We start from the raw sequence: 22,382 nt of genomic DNA, 5'->3' as shown, positions 1-22,382 counted from the left end.
TGGCTTTTCTATTGGGTTTTAAAGAAGCACCTGTGGTATAATTTGGAATAAACGTAAAATTAATACGTCCATCATATGGATTGAGAAAGTATGTAGTTACGTCAAATTTTCAGTACTTACCTATTATGGGAAACCTACTGCCTCTGTTTGAGTGTGCAGCGATGGCACCGGCAGCGGATTTCTGTATGGTTTGTTTCACGTCTATTAAAAAGCTAAACAACGATAGTTTTTCGCGGGAAAAATACGCATGCCATGCTACGGGTCCAAGGAATGAGGTTAGTACGTTTTTTCCTGATTAAATTAATGCCAGACATTTTTGAAGGTTCTATTACCTTGCCAGACGCATTGGAGTGAGCAAAAGATGCAAGAACCTTCAAAAATGTCTGGCTACTACAGAAACGTTGTTTGAATAATTCCCCGAAAAATATGTATTAAATTCAGATTTTACAAAATGACGTAGAGTTACAAAATATTATAGTTTAGGGGTGTCTGGCAAGGGGTTGCAACCATAGTAGGTGTCTGGCAATGAGTAACGCGAGTTTGTGTATTATTACGGATAAAATATCAAAAAATTGAGCTTTACAAATTAAGGAATTTCAGGTTGAAAAAAGTATACCTTTATTACCTGCTACCTGCCAAAGCAACCACTGCCTGAGTATCATAGGTGGGGATCGTTCCTACCTGTACTAGAGGCATATTTACAGAAACTTTCAGCTTTTACAAAATAAGGTATGTCTGGCGTTCACGGGCTCTTGGACTATTGGTAACGTAACCTACCTAAATCAATTTCTGTAACCGATGATCGCCGCGCGTGGCACGTCTACAAGTAATTGTATATTGTGTGCAAAACACAAATTTAGTGAGTACTTAGGTCTGTAACTATAGTATGTAGTTTTTTGGAACTTAGTATTTGTGTATAAGCGAAATAACAGCTCACAGCCTCGACTAAAAAGTAAAATCAAAGAAAAACCTCAAAAACAGAAAGCAAAAGAAAATCTTAGACGTCTATGCCTTTCCGGAAAGTTAGTGAATAGCCCGGAAAATGTCACGTTTTGACAGATGACGTCAAGCTGACGTATTCCAATTGAAATAGTGGAAAAAAAGAAAAAGAAGAGTAAAAAAGTAAAAACAAAATTACCGCAAGCGCTGCTATCACAATATTTCGCTATTTTTCTAGTATATTTATTCTAATAGTTTATTGACACAAAGTTTGCTGTTTTTCTTATTTTATTACAAAAGTAAACCATTGATGAGTAAGTCACGCTTGCTTGCATAATGAAGCAGCGAATGGGAACAGTGTGATCCAAGTTTCCTTTGGAGATACACTAGTTGAGCAATCCATATAAATTAGCACAGTGTAGTTACTGTTACGCAAGAATAGAACAGTAAAGAATATCTAGGAAAGCAACAGACCTTTTGCTAGAGAGTGAAAGGTCTATAAACCTTGAAATCGGCGAGCCGGTGAGCAATGTGAAGATGTCTCGGAAAAGAAGTCGACATAGCAGTGAGGAAGAAATGAGTGCCAAGTTAATAGGAGCAGGGGAGAGTCAAAATGGCAGTGAAACTAGCTTTCGAAGTAGCACTAGTCAAGTGCCTTTGGAGCCAATTCAGGTAAGATTGTCAATATGATTGTGGCCATGCTGCAACTGCACTTTAAATTAATTTGAATATGAACTAGCTCTCCTTAGCTTTGTTTTATTTTTTTGTAAAGATTTAAATTTTAAAGTTAGCTTGGAAGGCCTTTGCCTTCTGTTTATTTTTTTTCTGTGAGATTAAACACTAATGTAGGCACCTAGCTGTGTAAGCTCATCTGTCATAAAATAGTGTGCTTTTAAGTGTGAAAAAAAAATTTTACTCACTAAAATGATCACACATCCTTTTCTCAACCAGCATCCACATCTTACCAGGGACTTGAATAACATATTATTTTTTTTCTTTTTGAATTAAATACCTACAGATCTTAAAATTCTTGGAACAACCTTGTAAGCCATGTAACATTTGTCCATACATAGTTACAAATTAGCAGTCACAATATATTAGTATTTTAAATGCACCTAGCATATAGGGTAATTGCGCTGGTTTGGCGTCCAGTTCTACTTTTCGTCCATTTCACTTTTAAACGCATATAAAAAGAATATAAACACACCTATGCACGCATGTTGCAACTTGTCACGATCCTTCATACTTAAGCAACAGTTCTAACAAACACAAAATCCAATTTGTTAAGTGAAAACTTCGAAAAAATTAAACTCAGTGGCCGGCATGTGTTCGTGTCTCGTAGACGCCATTGCCGATACAAAAAAAAAATAGCTGGTGCTGGAACACTCCGTGGTGGGTTTTATGACTATTTCACATAGATTGGGTAATATTTTGGCATGTAGGGATATTTAAGAGTATAACTAACATTATGTTTAGATTATTTTACAATGTTTTTGTAGTAATCTTAGTAAAAGATTGCGGACGAATACTGACATGCCTATTTTACCAATTATTTGGTATCCGTCCACGTGGACGGAAACTAAAACAGCAAGCTAAATATTTGGAATGTTCATTTTACTTTTTCAGACCTATAAAAAAATATGTGTTTTCTTTAGATATGAACTTTATTGGCTATTTGACAAGATATTTAGTTAACGTCCAATAATTTCTCAGTATTGCTTGTTTAAAAAAATGTTTAAATGGCATGGACGAAAACTAAACAGCAATTTTTTTTGTATTACTTTTCGTCCATAATAGTGTGGAATCTACTTCTAACACATTTTCTTGTTAATTCGTACAGGTTTTTCTAGTAGGTACTAAACTATGAAATTAATTGTTATAGATGGATTCGGGGAAATAAAAAAAGCAGGAAATCTACTGCTGAAGAATAAATATTTTTGTTGATTAAATAAAAGATTATAAAGACAGTTTTTATTTAACATTGCACTTTTACTCTATTTTACATACTGGACGGAAACTAGATCACACCAGGGCGAAAACCAAATTTTTTGGACGAAAACTAGTGAAATCTGCCATTTAACATTTAATTATTTATATAAAAAACAATGTAGTTATAATTAAAAGTTTCTTAATTTTTATCAAAAATAGACTATATGAAGTATATAAACAAATATGAGCTATTTTAATTAGGATACTTTATCATATTATTTTTACGTCTGAAAGCTAGCAACTCCGCTAATTGGACGAAAACCAGCGCAATCACCCTAACTGTGTCATAATCATTATAATTGTTTATATTTATCTTTCTGTAAACTACAATGAAGAATGGTATGATAAAATAACTTTTCTCCAACTTATTATAATAGATCAGAATTGTTACAAAATCTTAACAGTAATGTAACTGTATTTTGCAACAGTTACCTCAGGTAACTAGTTCATTGCTCCAGTAGCTTTATATAAATGTCATTCAAAGAGGGATCTTTGTAGTTCTCAATTACTTCACAATACAAGTTATTATTACAAAAGTATCTTAATAGTAAAGGCTATTTTGTGTGATGTACCTACCTGCTTGAGATGGTTGTGCCATTCATTGATAATTTCACTTTGTGATACCAAGATGAATGTTTGGGACAAGACTTTTAGTAAAATCCTCATTAAGACTTACATATCTATGCTAGTAAGATTAGTTTTTGACACACTTCAGTGACTTTCAGGCCTGTATAGCTCCCATCAGAAATGATAGACATTTCTTGTTTTGTTTTTTTTAACATAAAAGTTGGAAAATCATTTTGAAGTGTTTTAAAATCAATGTTGCCTCTTTGTGAGAATCAGAGCACACAAATTGTTTGAGCCACATTTTCATTGAGTATGTTGTTATTGTAACTCTTGTCTGTCATGAAATGAATGTATCTAGGGCTAGGGGCGCAATAATTGAAGGTACAAGTTATTGTATCTATGAAGAATCCCCAGAGGTAAATAGTACTATAGGAGAGAGATAGAAATCCCACAGAACCATACTGTAAAGAACTTATTTAGTCTCAATGGAGCTCCTGTAAACATTAACAAATCCCAGTAATGCAGACAAAGGCTGAACTTGGCTGGCTTTGCTGAGAAATTTCATCCCATCTAATATTATAAATGTGAAAGTAAATTTTATTTGTTTGTTTGCTCTTCTCAGGTATTCTACATGAAATTTTGCATATAATTAAAGAGTCTGTTAAAGGACATAGGGTTCATCCTGGTTAAAAGTATAGTTCCCATGAGATTTGCGAAAAACCTGAATTCTTTTGTAGGTGACACTTACCTCGTCGCTTTTTGTAGGTGGCATTTAATGCTTTGCTCTTTAGAGGAGATTCTAATTACGTTGCTTATTGTAGATGGAGCTTAATTCATGCGGGCGAGCTGGGGGTGTAAGCTAGTAAGTTACATATTACAGAACCACGAGGCTTCATCCAGATTTGGCGAGTTTATTAAGGATGTTTTTAGTGGGATGTAGGTACTTTTACTCATATTTTTTCAACACCTAGTTTAAGATATACATTATATTTTTAACATCTTGTTGATCTAATAAAACTTTAAGACCTATATGATAAGAGTGATATGAAAAGGAAAGCTAAATGAATCAATAGTTTGGACCGGCGCCAATGGTGTGGCGTGATCACTGACCGTCCTGTGACGTGATGTAACGCTGTCTTCTGTTCATTATTATGTAGTTTTTTATACATTTGATACAGATCTCTCAGGTTAAAAATGTTGTAAGTATTATATATTTTCTGTTTTGGGTCAAATTATAAATAAAACACGGATTAGGTAATTAAACTATTCATTTTGTAGTACTAAAGTAGGTGAAACGCAGGATTGACCAAAATTAACAATCGACTCCTACAACCATAGAAATCGGAATAATAATATTACGATAAATGTTGTACATATAATGATACGACTTTCCTATGGCGCATATGGCAACAGTTCCCTGTGCTACGAGTATGTAAAGTCACTTTTATATGATAAATTTTTAATATCCTCCGTTAACCAAATAAATAGGTTCGGTAGTTACAAATGACAATTAAATTGGCAATAAATTCCATATCGTTTATATTTTTTATTCCCGTCTGTTAGAAAAAAAACTAGTAACTTACCAACTGATAACTGGCATTCTTAATTTTTGATAAAAAATTCTATTAACATATAATGATGAGCTGCATAATATCAGTTAATTATCTCTTATGATATTTGTGCATGCGCGATTTCATCAACCTAGTCCAGTTAGCTAGTTTGGCACGTATGTAAGAACCTGATAGTTTCTTGGCTTATAAATATCGGTCACTGTGTCGGTCGTTGGCTTTCTTCATGTGAACTGACTGACACGCAAATATTCACGTAGGAACAAATTACACGGATTAAACTGAGCTAGCCCGAAAGTTACAAGCATATGTAACTTGTTAAATGGAATACGAACTATGGTCCTCAATTGATCGGGGTGAAAATGAGTGACCGAATAAGAAACAGCGTAATAAGGGAATGTTGTGATGTGAAAGAAGATATAGTAACAGGAATAGAAAAGAGTATGTTAAGATGGTTTGGTCATGTGGAGAGGATTGAAGAAAGCAGGTAGATTAATGTAACAATACAAGTGTGGAGGGAAAGGTCGGAGTGAGAAGGCCTTGATCAAATTAAGGATGTCGTGGCAAAGGCTCAGATCAAGAGTAAACACAACCGCTGAGCTTGCATGAAGTCAATTATGAATGTGGATGAATCGAAAGAAGTATGCAGAGATCGTGGCAAGTGGAAAGATGTAGTCTCTACCTGCCCCTCTGAGAAAAAGACGTGATTTTATGTATATATGTGTGTGTAATTATGACAAAAGTCAGTTCATTATGGGGATAAATTATCATTAGTGACAATTCACTGGATTACGTCACCCTGTGTCGCACCTTATGTGATGTGCCTATTCAGTTTATGTAAAAATGCGTGACACAAGCGGACGAGAGTTGTATACAAAACAGAAAACGCATCCTTGCTCGCATACATACTAACCATCTTTACCCCTTACGGAGAAGACAGAGCCAACTGTCTCAACCACAAGCCATATTCAGCTGTACGGCTTCGTGTAATTGAGATTAAAATAGTGACAGGTTGCTAGTCCATTGCCTAAAAGAAGATTTCAAGTTTATGAGACTTTCACTTAACACAAAATAAATAGCACTAATCATCGAGTCGATCATGATCGCAGGCGCGAAAATAAACGCTAGCTGTTATTAAAAAAAAATACATATCGCTTTGGTAAGTTACAACTTACGATATTGTTCGTACAACGGGCTAATTCTCGTTACTGAAGTTTTAATTGCCTTACAAATTTTATGCAAGGTTTTCCAAATTTTTGAAGTAAAGAATAAATATGAATAAGTTTAACATCTTAACATGTTGGCAAGCATCCACTTACAGTTTCGCCTTTACGAAATTGAATTATCTTTAACGACCTCTAAGGACATCATGAACCAAGCCATGAGATAATGGCTTAGTCACATCCTCATCATTCTTAATAGATAATAATTTATTGTCGTACGTTTTTGCATCGGAAGACTGATAAAATATTTTTTTGGTAGGAATATTTTGCTTGTGACCAACCGGCTCATATTCACGAAATGCATTCTTTATGGTCTGCGTCATAATGGGTACCTTGTTCGTGAACAAGTATTCTCTGACTGTACCAATTTGCCATTTGCTGCAAAATATTGCCTAAGTGGTTACGGTGCGTCAACAAATAACTAAATTCTCAATTCTTGTATGTAATCCATAAACCTTGTCAAGCGCCAAACTAAAACAGCAAAATTTGGAGCTTATAAAAATTGATCGCACCTCTAAAGGAAAAGAGGGCCGAAGTAGGTAGTGCGAGCGAGGAGCACTCCGTCACTCTGACCGGCCGACCACGTTCGGGCCCCGATTTTGTTCGAAGTTCCCCTTCGGGGAATCTCGTGGCCCGTCGCGTGTCAGACAAGCCTCCACGTCGACGTCGCGCCACCGCCATCGACTCTCCCCGCACTTCGCACGCACCCGCTGATACCCGCGACGGTACAAGTTATATCGCCTACATTCCACACGGTGACTATATGGTTATGGTTAGTCGCGGTTAACTACTAGAGACGTGTTCACGCGTACAGCTGAGTTCAGATTTTACCGCTCGATAAACCTGAACAAACGCAGCTAGATTTAAAAAGAAATTCGTCGCCATAGATATTAATTTTTTTACGTGCGTTTACGTTACGTGATACAGTCCTAGTTATATGATGCGAATAAAATTACGTGTTCAATTGTGAAGTTAATATAGGACATATTGAAATAATTTTTATTATAAATTTTAAAGTAGTCAGATTAATAATGTCGGCGTTAACATTAACCACAACACTAACAAATGGGCACATATCCAACGGGAAACTGGACACAAGTCTGAATGGCTACAGAAGAAATGGATATTTAAAACCAGAAGCAATTGAATCAGTGGTAAGTTACGCTAATGAGTAGAACTTTTCTATTCAACAGTTAAATTACTAGTAGGTACTACCTACGAAATTCAAGATCAAATAATGGTCTTAAAAAAATTAAATACAAGTTAGTTCAGACTTCTAAACAAACTTTTTTTACTGACCATGAGTGAAAGTTTTCTGTCATTCAACTATAGAAAGTTTTGATGTTATTTATTGATTATAACTTCTGCTGATTATGAAACACTTCTTTTCCTACTGTACTAAGTTGTAATAATTTCATAGACATTTTTTCATTTACATAATGTTCACGGGCAAAAGACTAATTTGGCAGACTAAATGATAGAAGCATTATTTACCAGTTAACTATTGGGTTTTACCATTACCTTCATTGGCTTGTTCTTTCTTTTCTCGTCTCAGGGGTTATATTTAAAAGTCGATTCTTTATTCAAAATAAATATACGATAGCAAATACGAGTATTAATAAAGGTATTATGTTGATTAACTTTATTTATTTAAAGTTTCACAGAAGGTGAACTGAATGTGGTTAATTTTCACCTAATTAGTAAACGTTTTTGTGTTCAACATAGGTGTTTTTGAACTTATCACACTTGTGCCTTAGTGAGAGATTGCCTTACTACCCGGTTATCTATGAGGCTAGGCCACTAGACCGTTATTATTATTACGGATGTAATGTCATGTCCGTGAACCAGACGGCAGCTTAAACGGCATATCCGCAGCAATCAGGACACGATTCTTTGCAATGAGCACATACGATCGTCACGTGTTTTATCCTATCTTTCACCTTGTTATCTAGGTATAATGTAGTATTCAGCAGCTGCTCAAACATTTAATTCTCGTTCATTCGTGCAGACCAATGTAACATAAGCAAGGTATAGTCACGTAGATTGATTGATCTATCGAAAGGTATTTGGTGTTTATCACGTAATTAGTAGATAACCTCGGTTTAATTTCATCGTACTTTAATTACATGAGTATAAATTTTTTAGGTGTTCTATGAACAAAATTCGTACTATAACAATATTATTGCAAACAGATGATGAAGGTAGTGGAACCTTTTTTATTTCTCGTCTCTTCGAGGGTTTAAGAAATGGTTAAGAATAGAATGTATGAAGTTCTCTAAATTAAAAATTAGGCAAATTTTACTTAAAACCCTTCGTTACTTTTATTGTTAGTTTATCTTAAATTTTTAGACAAGTCAATTAAATCGGCCTTACAGCAAATTTCAACACAACAGCAGCACTTTACATAAAGTTATTCCAGTAGCATTCATTTCAAGCGGTGCCAGGTTTCCAATGCTTATTCACTAGGTCACGTAGACTATTTTCAGCTCCTTTCAACGGTTAAACTGTCGGTTATTGAAATTTCGTTTTTAAAACAATGCAAGTTCAAGTGTGAATCAAGAAGATTGTTTTAAATCGAAGGTTATAAAGATATTTTACTCTGCAACTACTTAATAGTATTACCAGTAAAGGAGTAGGTAAGATCTATGATCTTTTCATTCATTACCTGTGGAAATATCTGAGTAAAGTCAATAAAAAGTAAATATCAACACCTTAATTATGTACTGATAAAAATGTAAATGCGTCACATTTAAATTTATAGTCGTAATCTAATCTTTTACTAAGTACTGCCTATTACATAAATTATGTTGTACATATTCCTTTATAATTACGCTCTTGGATAATTGCAGCAAAATTTTAATTAGTTTCATAGAATTCGGCTATGAATGTAGTTTGTACATACACGGCAGGTCATCAAGGACTGCAGAGAGAGGTGATCGAATATGAATGTTGCAGTGTTGGCCTAGTTTAGCTTGCCCACACTGAAATGCCTGGTGTGTTAACATGTACGGGTAATTCTTTTATTTACTTTTTAAATTAAAACTGGGTCCAAACCGATCATAACTGTTGTTTCGTTTAGCTTAATGCTTCTTTTATTATGCTTATGCTTTAGTTACTGGGCAATATTAGTATCCAATAGACGCTTAATTACTAACGTGTACGTAATAGAGCATTTTGCATGTGTGAGTTAAACATTATTACAATATTTTATCACATATTCTGCGAAGACTTTTAACATATTAAGATCAGATGTATAATGTTTCTGTTGTAATTTCTGTGTAACAACGATAACGCATAAATCTTGACCCTCGCATAACTGGGTTATCTGTTTCAATGAAGATGCGTCTTTAATTCAAGTAAGTTCGATGGTATTCAAAAGATCAGAAGGATACATTTTGAACGATCTCAACTTTTATAGGTGTATTGATGATAATTACTTTTACTGCCTAGCATAAAACTGATTTTTTATATTTATGTAATCTATTTCGATACTAACGCTGCAGCTAAGATCATTTACTACTCCGAGACGAGTTTCTATTCTGAATTTAAATGAATTTATTGGCCCACAGAACAACAGTAGACATTATTTATTTTTCAAGATATTGTAAAGAATTCACCGGCAAACCCGCCCAAAACCAAAGATCTTGGTATCTTTCAATTTCCAATCATAAAATGGCATATCGCAAACTCGGTGAGACCAAGCATAAAAATGCCCTAATATAAAATCACAAACTGCTGGTAAATTTCAGTTGCTTATCAAAATTTCGTTTAATGAATAACGTCTACTTCGTTATTTCGCTTGATATAGGAATATTTTATGATTTTCTTATAAAGGTAGCTAGCTACTGGTTAGAGTAAACAAAATATAATGAACTCCTTAGAATTTTGTATACTTAACCATGGTTTTCTGTAACCATTAAATATTAAACAACTCACCTGCCATTGAATGACACCTAAGTACCTACTGAATTCTCGATAGAATGCCAACTTTCAATTGTTTGCAATACTTGGACAAGGTGGGCAGTGAAACTTGCTCCATGACTAATAGAAATCTACTAGCGCGGTCTACAGAATGTAGGTATAATTAAATTGCAGTCCAGTCTTCCGGCAACACATTGTGTTACAGGAAGACAACATACAATGTTATGATCTCAGGTTGCCGTATCTATGATAGATCAATAAGTATCTATCTAATATTTTTTACCAATCACTTAGCTAAGATAACATAATCTAGTGTTGAGTTTGCTGTGCATTCTTAGTTTAAATTACTCATGTGGAGTTCTCGGTTCGTCACCATCTTGCTGAAGGCTCGTGAAAGCACACACGTCTCAACTTCTGTCACATGTATCCAATCGCTTTTTTATCGAGAAACAACTAACCAATGCCCGTTAATTAATGAGTGAATGTACCAAAGCGGACATTCGATAAGCCGGTGTATCGAGTAGTTACGATGACACCCCGGCGACGTCACATCACGCCACCTCATTATCATTCTGCCACCGCGTAATCACAGCTGAACCTTGACATGGCGCTTATGACAATACAGCTAAATATAGTAATGTCTCACGCTAGTCAATCACCGTAGTTTGGACTCGCGGAATCGACCTTCGCTTGGGCCAAAGTGACGGTTGAGAGAAAGGCTGTCTGCAATTGGTAAACCTGTTGACTGGAACAGTGCCGGGTTTTTATAACAACATCAATACATCATTAACTGACTATAAAGGCATCATACAAGCATTTCCGGATTCCGGAGTATGTCGCATAACTAGTCATTCAACTTATTGGTATTTTATATTTATTGATTAAAAAGGTGTTGGTACTTTGCGGTCATAAAATTAAATGTTGGATTGAGGTTGAGAATGTCATTCTACAACTATGAGATAGTTGCTAAAAAGTGAAACATAATGTAACTTACAGCATTTTTAAATGAAAAAGTAGACAATAAGCTCTATATGATTTACAGTAGATACCTAAACAATGTATTGTAGAGTTTAAGGATGAAGAAACAGTACCGTTGACGTAGTTTCAGATGTTGTGAATCATCTGTGCGTCATTTGGTTGTAATGTGTTACCTTCATGTAAGTTTTTTGCTCTTATGAACGTTGGTTTTTACTGGTTTTTTAACATCTGTAATCAAGTGACTGACAAGTTTTTTTTTTAGGCGTAGGTATATAATGTTCCTCTTTTTCTTATCGAGCAGCTGTCAGATAGCTAACAGTTGCACCTTCTTTCACTAAGCTTTGGAGTTTGGGGTCCGCTTTTATACTTTCCCAATTGGACCCGTCTACAGCAGTGTCTTTAGATTAAAGGCCATTTTGTCTTAGAGCATCTTTGAATATTGTTACAGTCCCTTCGGCTAGCAGCGCCGTTCAGCAACGAGCCAGCAGCCGTCGCCGAACGCGAACGATGTCACTACGGGCGCATCCCCCGCGCCGTGGCAGCGGCCGGCACAGCGCCGCGCAGGGTGCGCGTATACGCGGACGGCATCTACGACATGTTCCACCAAGGGCACGCCAGGCAACTGCAGCAGGCGAAGAACGTGTTCCCTAATGTCTACCTTATTGTTGGAGGTTGGTTAAAGATTTTCTAGCATGACGAAAGCTCTCTGGTTTTCTATTCAGTAGCCACATATCGAAATGCGTAGTCTACAACATCAATTTGTAAACAAAGATTTTATCATGAAAGGCGATTAATCCTTTATACTGCAGAGAATTCTAATTAAGATATGCGTTCAATTTCTATTGGCCCAACTCCCTCGTACGATTCCCTATCGCATCAGATTAGAAACGCACACACGTTTTGCTGTAGAAACTAATTATTTTTACGCGCAGCCTTATCGCTCGATTTTGATGTACTTAATGCAATTCACGTTATCTATCCTTGAATGCTATTTTCGTTATCAGAAACTCTTATATTATATCTTATAACCGTTGTTCTGTTTCACGCAGTAACAAAAAGGTGTGGCATTTATAATTCATGAAAAATTATGATATTGAAAAATTTAAGCCAGCGATTCGGTCGCTAATTAACACTCCAATAGATTCAACCATATCATGACACCACTAAAGCAAGAAATAGAACATTCCAAAGAGTGTTTGTGACTAATCTGCTAAATTATTTTCTAAAATCTACGCGGAACTATAAAGAAGTAGGCCGGAAAAACCTATTACAAAAATGAGAGACATGAGTGTCATATTGGTGTCTGGGAAGCGCCTGTATTGATTGTTTTTAAATTGAATGACTAACGCTAATCGCCGTTGATATCTAATCATTTATCTATAACTATAGCATCGCGCGACAGGTGGCGTGATACATACTTACATGTTGTGTTTTATGTATGTTTAATGTAGCAACAGAAACAATAAACAGACGCGTCATGCATGTCAAATACAGGTCATGCTAAATTAACCTCCTTATTTTTTCTATAATTTTGAGTATAAGGTTACTTCATTTTAAATTGAAGGTAGGTTTTCAAACAATAAATTGCAATATCAATTAAAATTTTATTTTATTTTTGTGAGAAAAAAAAAGGTCTGTACCCTACTGTACATTTTTAAATTTTGAGAAAAAAAAATGGATTTCTGTACATAAGTTTAGTAAAAAAAAATATTTGATGTTATGTAAGGCAGCTACGATGATTTTAAAGTGTATTGCACTTGCTGTTTAACTAACAGCTGAATAAAAGATGAGATTTTCAGTCCATACTCGTACGTCATTATAACATACCATGCGGCGCGTGCATGCGTCTTCAAAAAATAGCCTACGTTGCATTGAACTTTGAACGGCGCATCGTCTAGTCACACTGTACTCATTAATTATGTACCTATACCATTTTACTATTTATAGTTCTTCGTAGCTTGGTCGGTTCATTTTAGGAAAATCAGAAACAAATCAGTGTTTTTGATTTATATTGGTTGTTATGTATTATAAATACACTGACATTATCGTCATCCTCCTGACGTTTTTCCCGGTTTGCACTCAGGGAAGCGTCGCGACAGGGTTTATGAGCACGTTGCATCAATGAATAAGTTTAGTAATTGAACTAATCGAATCCCGTTTGAACTCCATGATCCTGCTAAAGCTCTGTTAACAGAACCTTGGCCTTTTTTAGATCACGGCTAGACTTTGACATTTAAAATATGAGTAGATACCGTATGTATTTCTTTCAGTTTCCAACGACCAGTTGACGCACAGCCGCAAAGGTCGCACAGTGATGACCGAGGAGGAGAGGTACGAAGCCGTCCGCCACTGCAGATACGTCGACGAGGTAATTATATTCGCAATAATTAAATACAGTACCATGACAAAGAACTGTTTGTAGTTTCATCCACCTTTACTTTCCCGTCGACGTCAGAGGTGATTTAATGAAAAAGCACTTTGTACGGTGTAAACACCAATGTACGCTGCGCCTGCGCCACCTTGCCTTAAGTGGTGTATGGTAGGTGGCATAGCTATACATACCTATATATACTTATCTAAGTAAAAAGTACTGAACTTTAAAATTTGATTAACAACCGATTGCTTGCCGATCAAAATGAATTGGTCAATGAGTTAATCAAACTAGGTACGTCAGCACTTTTACTGTTCACAGTCGGATTTCTTAAAATAAACTCTATAAATAGACGTATATAAAGTGCTGATTCACCGCACTTTTACATTTCCGATGTTCGGTGATCGTAGGTATTATGTTTGTGGCATTGACGCATGTAAATGAAAATAGATCATATAAATTATTATATGCACCAACTTTTTATATACATACGTTGGTGATGAAGTGACTCTGTGGTTTTATTACTCAAACTGCTTAAAAAAGGTAAATTTGATTGATCTTGCACTTTGACCTAATGTAACAATACAAGAATGATCCTTTGGTGAGGAGGAGTCGCTGCGTGGCGTCTTGTTTTATTTAATTACCTCCTGTCTGACCTAGCCTTGGGTGGCAATCTCAAACGGACCCCTCGCTCGCTCGCTATCAAACAAAACAAACGCAACAGGGGCAAGAACTATGGTTAACCACATAAAATATGAAAAATATTTTAAATAAATTACAAGGCAAAATACAACCTTATAACTACAAAGCGATCTCTTCCATATAACCTTCGCACAGGTTAGGGACAACCAAATTTCAGTGCAGTTTTACGTTTGACGCTCAATTTATGTACCCTCTAGTCTTTGATCAAATAAAACAAATGTTACCTAAAGGATGATAATAAGATTTAAATGAAGCATAAATTTGTTCCAGGTGATAAAAGACGCGCCGTGGGAGTACGGCGACGAGTTCTTGGAGAAGCACAAGATTGACTTCGTGGCGCACGACGACATCCCGTACACCACGGAGGACTCCGAGGACCTGTACGCCTCCATCAAGGCCAAAGACATGTTCGTAGCCACGGAGAGGACTGAAGGTATGTTATGTTCATATAATTAAATGCTTACTCTTGTCGGTGGAGTTAAGTGAAGGGTGTTTTCCTGCATATTAACTGCATGCTATGTTCATAGAAATAAAAATGTATTGGTCTTTTCTTGTATTGGTTAACACTACCGAGTTGCAGAAATATATCGGATCATCATTTCACCCGCCAACAAACTAGGAATGAACATGTATATCAGGTGGCGACGCCATCGTAGATAATCTTGTCTAAAGGATAATGAGTGTTAAGAAAGGGGAATGCCTGAAACAATTTGATCAAATCCTGGCGAAAGGTCAAGTCAATAGTGTCCCTAAACAGACCACCTTGTACGAAGGGGGTTGAAATGTGGATGCGTGGAGTTAAAAATGTGAAGAATTAATGAGGCGAAAGAAACGTGTGCGATCTTGTCAAGTGAAAATATGTATGTAGTAACTGCCTACCCCTCCGAGAAAGAATCGTGATTAAATGCCACAAACCTCGCGGAACTTTCCTCGATTTCCTTTAGAGGTTGGAAAAATAATGAATCATTCAAATTCAATTCATGTAAACATATTAAATCAGATCTTATGTAATCTTTGGTAATCAGGATTTATTTTGATATATAACATATTTTCTAATGACTCATATATGTATATAATATTACACGGAAACTTTGCCCACAAAACTACGCACATTTTCCTGCTAACTGTTGTTTAAATGTATACTGATGTATTCATAATACATATTTAGAGCGATCGTGTCACATGCAGTTTGCGTGATAGGTTTGAAAGTATAATTTTATGAGGAAATTGCGACAGACTCAGGCTTCACACAAGATTGATACTCGTACAAATATTGTTTTTGAATTCTCAGCTGTGGCGTTAAAGCTCGGGCTCCGAGAAGTAGCATGTAATTACGGTAAAGCATGTAGTAAGTAATAGGCTATTTGACTGTATTAAAAATATACATTTCTTTTATGTCATCAGTCTTAATATTATTTTTTTGGAGCGATTTGTAATAACGCGAGATAAAAATATTGCATTATTTAAACAAAATCCGTCTCAGAAAATTAGGTTTTTATATGCAGCTGTCACGTGACTAAAAACGAACGTGATTGGCTATTTCTATTATGACGTCAATTATCCATAAACAGACTGTGGATCGTACCGTTCCTTAGTGTTCGCTATTATTTTTCAAGATTTTATAAGTGTTTGATCGCTCAGGATTACTCAGATAACATAGGTATTTAATAATGGAAACCAATTCCGCGAAAGCTGACAGTCGAAACTTACCAAAAGTGGACGCAATAATGGTTGGAAGAAGAAATCTGGATTGTCTTCTTCAAAGACAATCCAGATTTCTATGCTGAGATACGAACTGAGGAATGTGAAAACATCAATGTAAGTATATCTTGGTAACCACTGATCTTAGATCATGATCTGAAACCACTTCTTGCGAATATTCAAATCCATCGGCATAGAAAAAAACAGTTTCGTAGGAGATTTTATTGTTGTATTAGTGCATTGAGGCACTGCACAACATTTATAGGAACTCATTTTAATAATTTTCACACATATGACCGTGGCACAAGTTAAATAAAACAAGAGAAAATCAAAACTTTTCGAAACACCAACAAGCTTTGTATGATATTTACACGAAATTTACGTCACTGCATGCCATGGCCGCCATATTGCTAAAAGTCGCGTTTTGGCGGCATATTTGAATATTTCATTTTCTTTTTCGATTTTTTAATAAAATAGCTGTAATAAAGGCAGAAAAGTATTTTTGTAGGGCTCCTTATAAACAAATAAATACCCTAAGATAGTTTTTAGAACTTTGTCAAATAGCCTATTGATACACGCTGTAAAAAAATTCGGCATTTTGTTGCGCTCAGCTGTCTGACACAAACATACTATGTATTGATGAATATCACATGAAATTAAAACAGCAGTCAGATCTTCAGTTTAGATAGGCAGAAACATGCAATAAGGGACATTTTACAATACATACTTAAATAGTATTTAGTCTTTTTTACAGTATCTAACAAAATTTTTTTATACATAATCTTATGCCAAGAGAAATAAGGTTAATATTATCGATACGATAAATGTAAACAATGTTATTTTCATTACGTTGTGTACTCATTTTCTGGTGAATCAAGTATGGTAATTAGGACATTTTGAGGAACTTGCCAGTTGCCTTGACCAGTACAGCGGCCACTAATGCAACATACAGTCAGTAAACAGATAGATACCTACTACGGATGCTTAATGAACAGATATTTCCGTCTCGAAATTGATTATCGTAGTAAATAAGAATGAAATAAGATCATCTATATTTATAAAAGTCAAAGGTGACTAACTGAATTCATCATCGCACAACCGAAATAAAAACTTTCCGGTGCATAAGGTCTATAGTATCATAACTTCTAAAGTATCATTTCGTCCATAGTAATTATAACGTCTACAGTAATAATGGTTATGATAACATAGGCGTTCGCTAAAGAAATTAAGAAAGGCTTGTGCGTACATTATGGTCGTCTTTCATACATATTTTTGCATTTGGTCGTCTAGGAGCGACGAACAACAGCACGAGAGAAAAAACGTGACAATTTTTATTTACTAAAAATAAGCACATTACCAGAAAAGTTCACCAAGTTATCAGACGTGGAAAACTAGCGAAGAAATAAATAGCATTGCCACATGTGCCGAGGATAACAGTAATCTCGATAACCTTTAGTTGTTGCTTACGAATTTATAGTTATTTATCTCACCCAGTATATTATGACAATATGAACATACAATAATCTAGTTCATTCACACTATTTTTCTTTGCCAGTGATTTCTAATATATATTCATAAGATTTATCATTAATTAAATTTCTTTTTGGCTTATTACACAACCTTATAAGGCAACCTTCTTGAAGAATAGGACCACTCCATCTCTTTCCTATGGATGTCGTAAAAGGCGACTGAGGGATTATCATACATATACGTATACATAAAATCACGTCCATATCCCTTGCGGGGATATGGACGTGATTATATGTATGTAATAAAAAGCAATTATCCGTTTTGTGAATGTAGCCATATAACATTCTGATTTTAAATCTCGCACCTAATTAGTTAATAGGATAAACGGCTTTGGGTCTACCAGGGCCGTCTATACAAATGGAACAAGTACCTATGTATGTACTGAAAAACCCTTTTGTTACTCTCGGAACATACGCTATGATAAACATACCACATTGCCGGAGATACCATCGTTGAGATAATTATAATAATGAGTTTATCGTTAAAAAAAGACTTGTTTACACGTCATGTTGTCCTCGAACTAGTATCGTGATTCGTAACACAATAAATGACTAAAAGCGAGCAAATAATTACACATTTTTATTGAGATTACCCACTTTTGTTTGTGTCATCCCATGTCAAGTCCGGGTCGGCGCATAATCGAAGGATATGTAATAAATTTACATAAACCCACTTATATAAAATCACGCCTCTTTCTCGGAGGGATAGGCAGATACATATTTCCACTTGCCACGATCCCTGCATGCTAGCTCGTCGGTTTCGGTTACTCTTGACCTGACCAACTTTCTATTCTATAAGTAATGATTCCACAATCAATTCAATCAATAGAAAGACTTATAAACTTGGATTCTTCTTTCAGGTAATGGGCTAGCAACATGTCACTATTTGAATCTCAATTCCATTAAATTATACAAGTGAACGAGACCTTCCAGTCTTTTCGAGATTGTTGGCTCTGTCTACCCCGTAAAGCATAAAGAAGTGATTACCTATGAATATGAATGTTTTTATGATTCCACGGTCCATTCATTCAGAGATAGTAAAAAGTTGCATTGCCGAAAAAAAGAAACCCAAGCTTATAAGCCTTACCGTTGATTCATTAGAGCTCTGCTCTGTTCTGCTCTAAAGCAAGCACCTACGTTATATTTCTTTGCAGCCTCTGCATGATAAGCTTAAACACAATTCGCCGTCGTCGGTTTGCCGAAATAACACATTTATTTTGTTATTTGTTCAGGTGTGTCGACGTCAGATATCGTGGCGAGGATAGTCCGCGACTACGACATCTACGTGAGACGGAACCTGGCGCGGGGCTACTCTGCCAAGGAGCTGAACGTGTCGTTCCTTAAGGAGAAGAAGTTCCGGCTTCAAAACAAGATAGACGACCTCAAGGATAAAGGCAAAAAGGTGAGGGCTTGTCACTTTTTACACATTGGTTTTGTGAATGACATACTCTTTTTTTTTCATCCTGCCGTTACGGTTATATTCTCAATTCCCTGGAGTCTTCTCCAGGAAGTTGCCTTGCCTGGGGTACGCCTTTTGACTTTGATCCTGGATAAAATAGATAGAAGGTATGGTAAGTTATGTTTTTACACGGAGCGACTCCCGTGATCCCATCTGAATTTGCAGGAGTAGGTTCTCCTTACCAATATTGAATCATGGAAAAAGCATGCACTAGATGAATGTGCCTATTTCCTTAATCGCTTTTTACGACATCAATGGGAATGAAAGCGCCGGGAACTATAGAATAGTTTCATGAATTACTATTTCATTAGAAAAGGGATGATCTTATTTTAAGTCATTATTAAATGTTTAAAAGACAGGCAGTACTGTGTTTACATGTATTGTAAAATTTAGTTAAACACGTCACATCACCTGATTTCCTGAGTCTACGTCAATAAAGTTAAATACCTAGAGTTTTTTCAGTTACACCTTGATATTTTTAATGAGTGTTAAGAAATGCATATCGATAATATAAACTAAACAAAACAGTAAGCCTTCAAATACTCATTAAAATTTATATTATTATTGAAATAAGGTATTGAGATGGTGCAAACAAAAGATGTTTGTTGTAACGACCTTTACAGTAATCTTATTCAAGAAATAATTTATTCATTTATATATACGGGACACATTACACAGACGAAGTAAATTCGATACTAACTCGACGATACTATATTTTATAATAAATACTTACGAGATAGATAAACGTCCAAGACCCAGGCCATCAGAGAAAGTTCGTTTTTCATCATGCCCTGGCCGGCATTCTAACCCGGGACCTACTGTGTCACAAGCACACTACCGCTGCGCCACGGAAGCTGTCGTATTTATTGTAACATAACTTGTTTCAGGTGATGACAAACATCGGCGAGAAGCGCGTAGACATCCTGACGAAATGGGAGGAGAAGTCCCGCGACCTGATCGACGCGTTCCTGCTGCTGTTCGGGCCGGACGGCCGCCTCTCCAACATCTGGAACGAGTCCAAGGGCCGCCTCATGCAGGCGCTCAGCCAGCCGCCCTCGCCCTCCCCCAGCGAGAACGGGGACTCCAACGACGACCAAAGGTGATTCTTGTGTGAAACTAATAATGTAACACATGTTTTAGAGCATCGGTGGTAGAAACGGTAAGGTTTAATCCCACCTCGGCCGTTAAACAATGGCTCTTTTTCAGGCAACTAAATGTGCCTGCCCAATACAGGTTTAGATAACCTTGCAAAGGTTGCGGAGGTCAAATGGGAGTCGAATGTAATAACCTGTCTCACCCCATCCAGTATACATTTTCAAGAGCGTAATCCGGGCTCCACTGCAGAGTGGTGAGAATGTAACCGGAACCAGGATATAGCCAGGTGGAATAAAATAGTAAATTGATAGTTTTGTTTTATTAGTATTTAGTCTTTTAAGTTCCTATACTAAGCTACTGTTTCTATTTGCAGAGGGTCAGCGTCGCCTCCACCGCCTAAATCGCGGCGTTATGAAACTTTGTGGGAGCCACATGCAGGTAACTGGGTAATTATTCATCGCTTGTATTTAGATATAGATATAGCACACGCCATACTTACATGCACGTTGATTTCAAGTCGTGTAATCGATAACAAATTGAAAAAAATACTCCAGCAGTGAATATTTTATGGAATAGCATTAGTTACGTTTTAATGTTTGCTTTTTTTATTTATCAACCTCAACTTTTAAGATCATGTGATGTTAAATATTCATTAAACTTTCATTACAACCAAAGTCAAAAACACTAGTTCGCAATACATAAGCACTGATTACCCAAGTTTAGGGAGCCAAATTTACTGTTGATATGGAAAGTCAGAAACATGACTTCGAACATCAAGTTGAATTAAATGCTACTAAAATTTTATTCGATTGTAAATAATTTATAGGCTCTCATAAATTGGGTAGAGTAATTGTTATAAGAATCAAATTTATTCTATGCATGGCAGGAGTTTATTTTGTTAACCTGTGTTGTTTGTTAGTTACTACATTGTTTATGCAAGAGTTGAATGTTTGCATGTTTTATTTAGCTTGTTTATCTACTTAGCATTCCAGCACAGTACTTCATTGTTGGTTTTAGTCATAATTTTAAATAGCGGATACAAATATTATTCTTGAATGATTATCATATTTCCTGTTTTATGACCTTTTTTGACAAGGCATGACAGATATCTAAAAAAAAAAATTCTTATTGTGGGCTTATATTGCTGAAGTTTAATTTTTATGATAATATAATCTAGATACGTAAAAAGTGAAATTCTAATATACCTACTTACGCCTGATAAAATTCAGCGACTGAGCGATCCTTAGTTATTGTAGTATGTATATAACTCTGATAATAAAAGACTGATCACCTACGCATCACTTCACCAGACAAATACTTTGTTACATTAAAAGTTTTTGTTCTGTATTACTCTCAAATTGCCAAGTTATTTCTCGACCTTTAGCAATATTAAAACTATAAAGTCTAACAATGTATATATTCTTCCGCAGATGCATCGAGCTCTGAACGCATTGTCGACTCGGAAGCGACGTCACAGCGACAGCTGACAGACGACGGCTCCGATAGCGACGACGATTATCAAGATACCAACTCCTAACTCCAGCGTCTCTCTATACTGCCACGTGACTGAAACAGTTCACCTGGGACTCCACAGCTTTCGTCCGCCACGTGCCTCGCGTTGATTGGTCGGCGCTACAGCGTACCGCGAACAGTGTTATCCGACCAAGTGGTTTTTACACGCCGTTTCGTACAACGTCCGTTAACATCGACGCACAGCACTGTGAAATGACTTTGAGTTTTGGACTTCTTAAATTATTTGTACAGTAAAGAAATTTGTATGTCTTTCTGTCTGAGTACAATGGAGTGAATGCTATTATCCTATTAGATTTATTAATTATTATATTATTTATGTTTAATCTTAATATAATTCCCTTCGTGTTTTTAGAGTTGCAGAGTGCCTGCAATGTTTAGCACCTTGAAATCATTGTGTAAAGATATGCATTAAATTAGGTGCAGTAAAACTGTTTTCTTAGATATTATTTGTATAGGTAATATTTTTGACAGTTGATTAAAAAGGTGCTTATTATTTATAAAATCTGTGTTGTTATTACTACAACTACCTTGACATGGTCTAATGATGGGATTGAGATTCAAATAGCTCCTCTAAGTCGCCTTCCTACATCCATGGGAAATCCTTTACATGGTAGAATACAGGGATAGCAGAGCATTCAGTCTCAAAAAGACTGAAAGACCCCTTTCAGCTATATGGCTTAATATTGAATAAAAATTAGAATCAAATAGTGACACCTTGCTAGTTGCCTTAAAGTAAATCAATTTATTAGCCTTTCCCTTGATTGACTTGTACAATCTACATGGAAAGAAATTGAATGGTATAATATA

The 22,382-nt window shown here is 35.9% G+C and overlaps 1 protein-coding gene across 3 annotated transcripts; it reads left to right on the top strand.

The window, feature by feature from the left end:
- The first annotated feature begins 1,073 nt into the window (after positions 1–1,073).
- On the top strand, positions 1,074–22,077 carry LOC106139283 (choline-phosphate cytidylyltransferase A). 3 transcript variants are annotated; one of them, XM_060954342.1, is made up of 8 exons: positions 1,074–1,611; positions 11,634–11,856; positions 13,456–13,553; positions 14,529–14,691; positions 18,721–18,890; positions 19,835–20,046; positions 20,416–20,488; positions 21,473–22,077. In XM_060954342.1, exons 1-8 carry the CDS (start codon positions 1,477–1,479, stop codon positions 21,527–21,529), a joined length of 1,131 nt encoding a protein of 376 aa, XP_060810325.1. In that variant the 5' UTR covers positions 1,074–1,476; the 3' UTR covers positions 21,530–22,077. The 3 variants fall into 3 exon arrangements, with proteins under 3 accessions (XP_060810325.1, XP_060810323.1, XP_060810324.1); XM_060954340.1 differs by having other exon boundaries at positions 1,075–1,611; positions 20,416–20,480; XM_060954341.1 differs by lacking the exon at positions 1,074–1,611 and adding an exon at positions 6,999–7,440 and having other exon boundaries at positions 20,416–20,480.
- Positions 22,078–22,382: the final 305 nt, after the last annotated feature.

This window comes from Amyelois transitella, chromosome 4 (genome assembly GCF_032362555.1).
Source record: "Amyelois transitella isolate CPQ chromosome 4, ilAmyTran1.1, whole genome shotgun sequence".
NCBI classification, from domain to species: domain Eukaryota; kingdom Metazoa; phylum Arthropoda; class Insecta; order Lepidoptera; family Pyralidae; genus Amyelois; species Amyelois transitella.
Note: the sequence above shows the minus strand (reverse complement) of the source record. Positions and strands in the feature narration are given on the sequence as shown.

Bases quoted from the DNA above. Each gene is read 5' to 3' on its own strand.
- LOC106139283 (XM_060954340.1), top strand. From the start codon at position 1,477: ATGTCTCGGAAAAGAAGTCGACATAGCAGTGAGGAAGAAATGAGTGCC. The intron at 1,612-11,633 runs GTAAGATTGTCA...ATATTGTTACAG, and splicing joins TGCCTTTGGAGCCAATTCAG to TCCCTTCGGCTAGCAGCGCC. The intron at 18,891-19,834 runs GTGAGGGCTTGT...AACTTGTTTCAG, and splicing joins TCAAGGATAAAGGCAAAAAG to GTGATGACAAACATCGGCGA.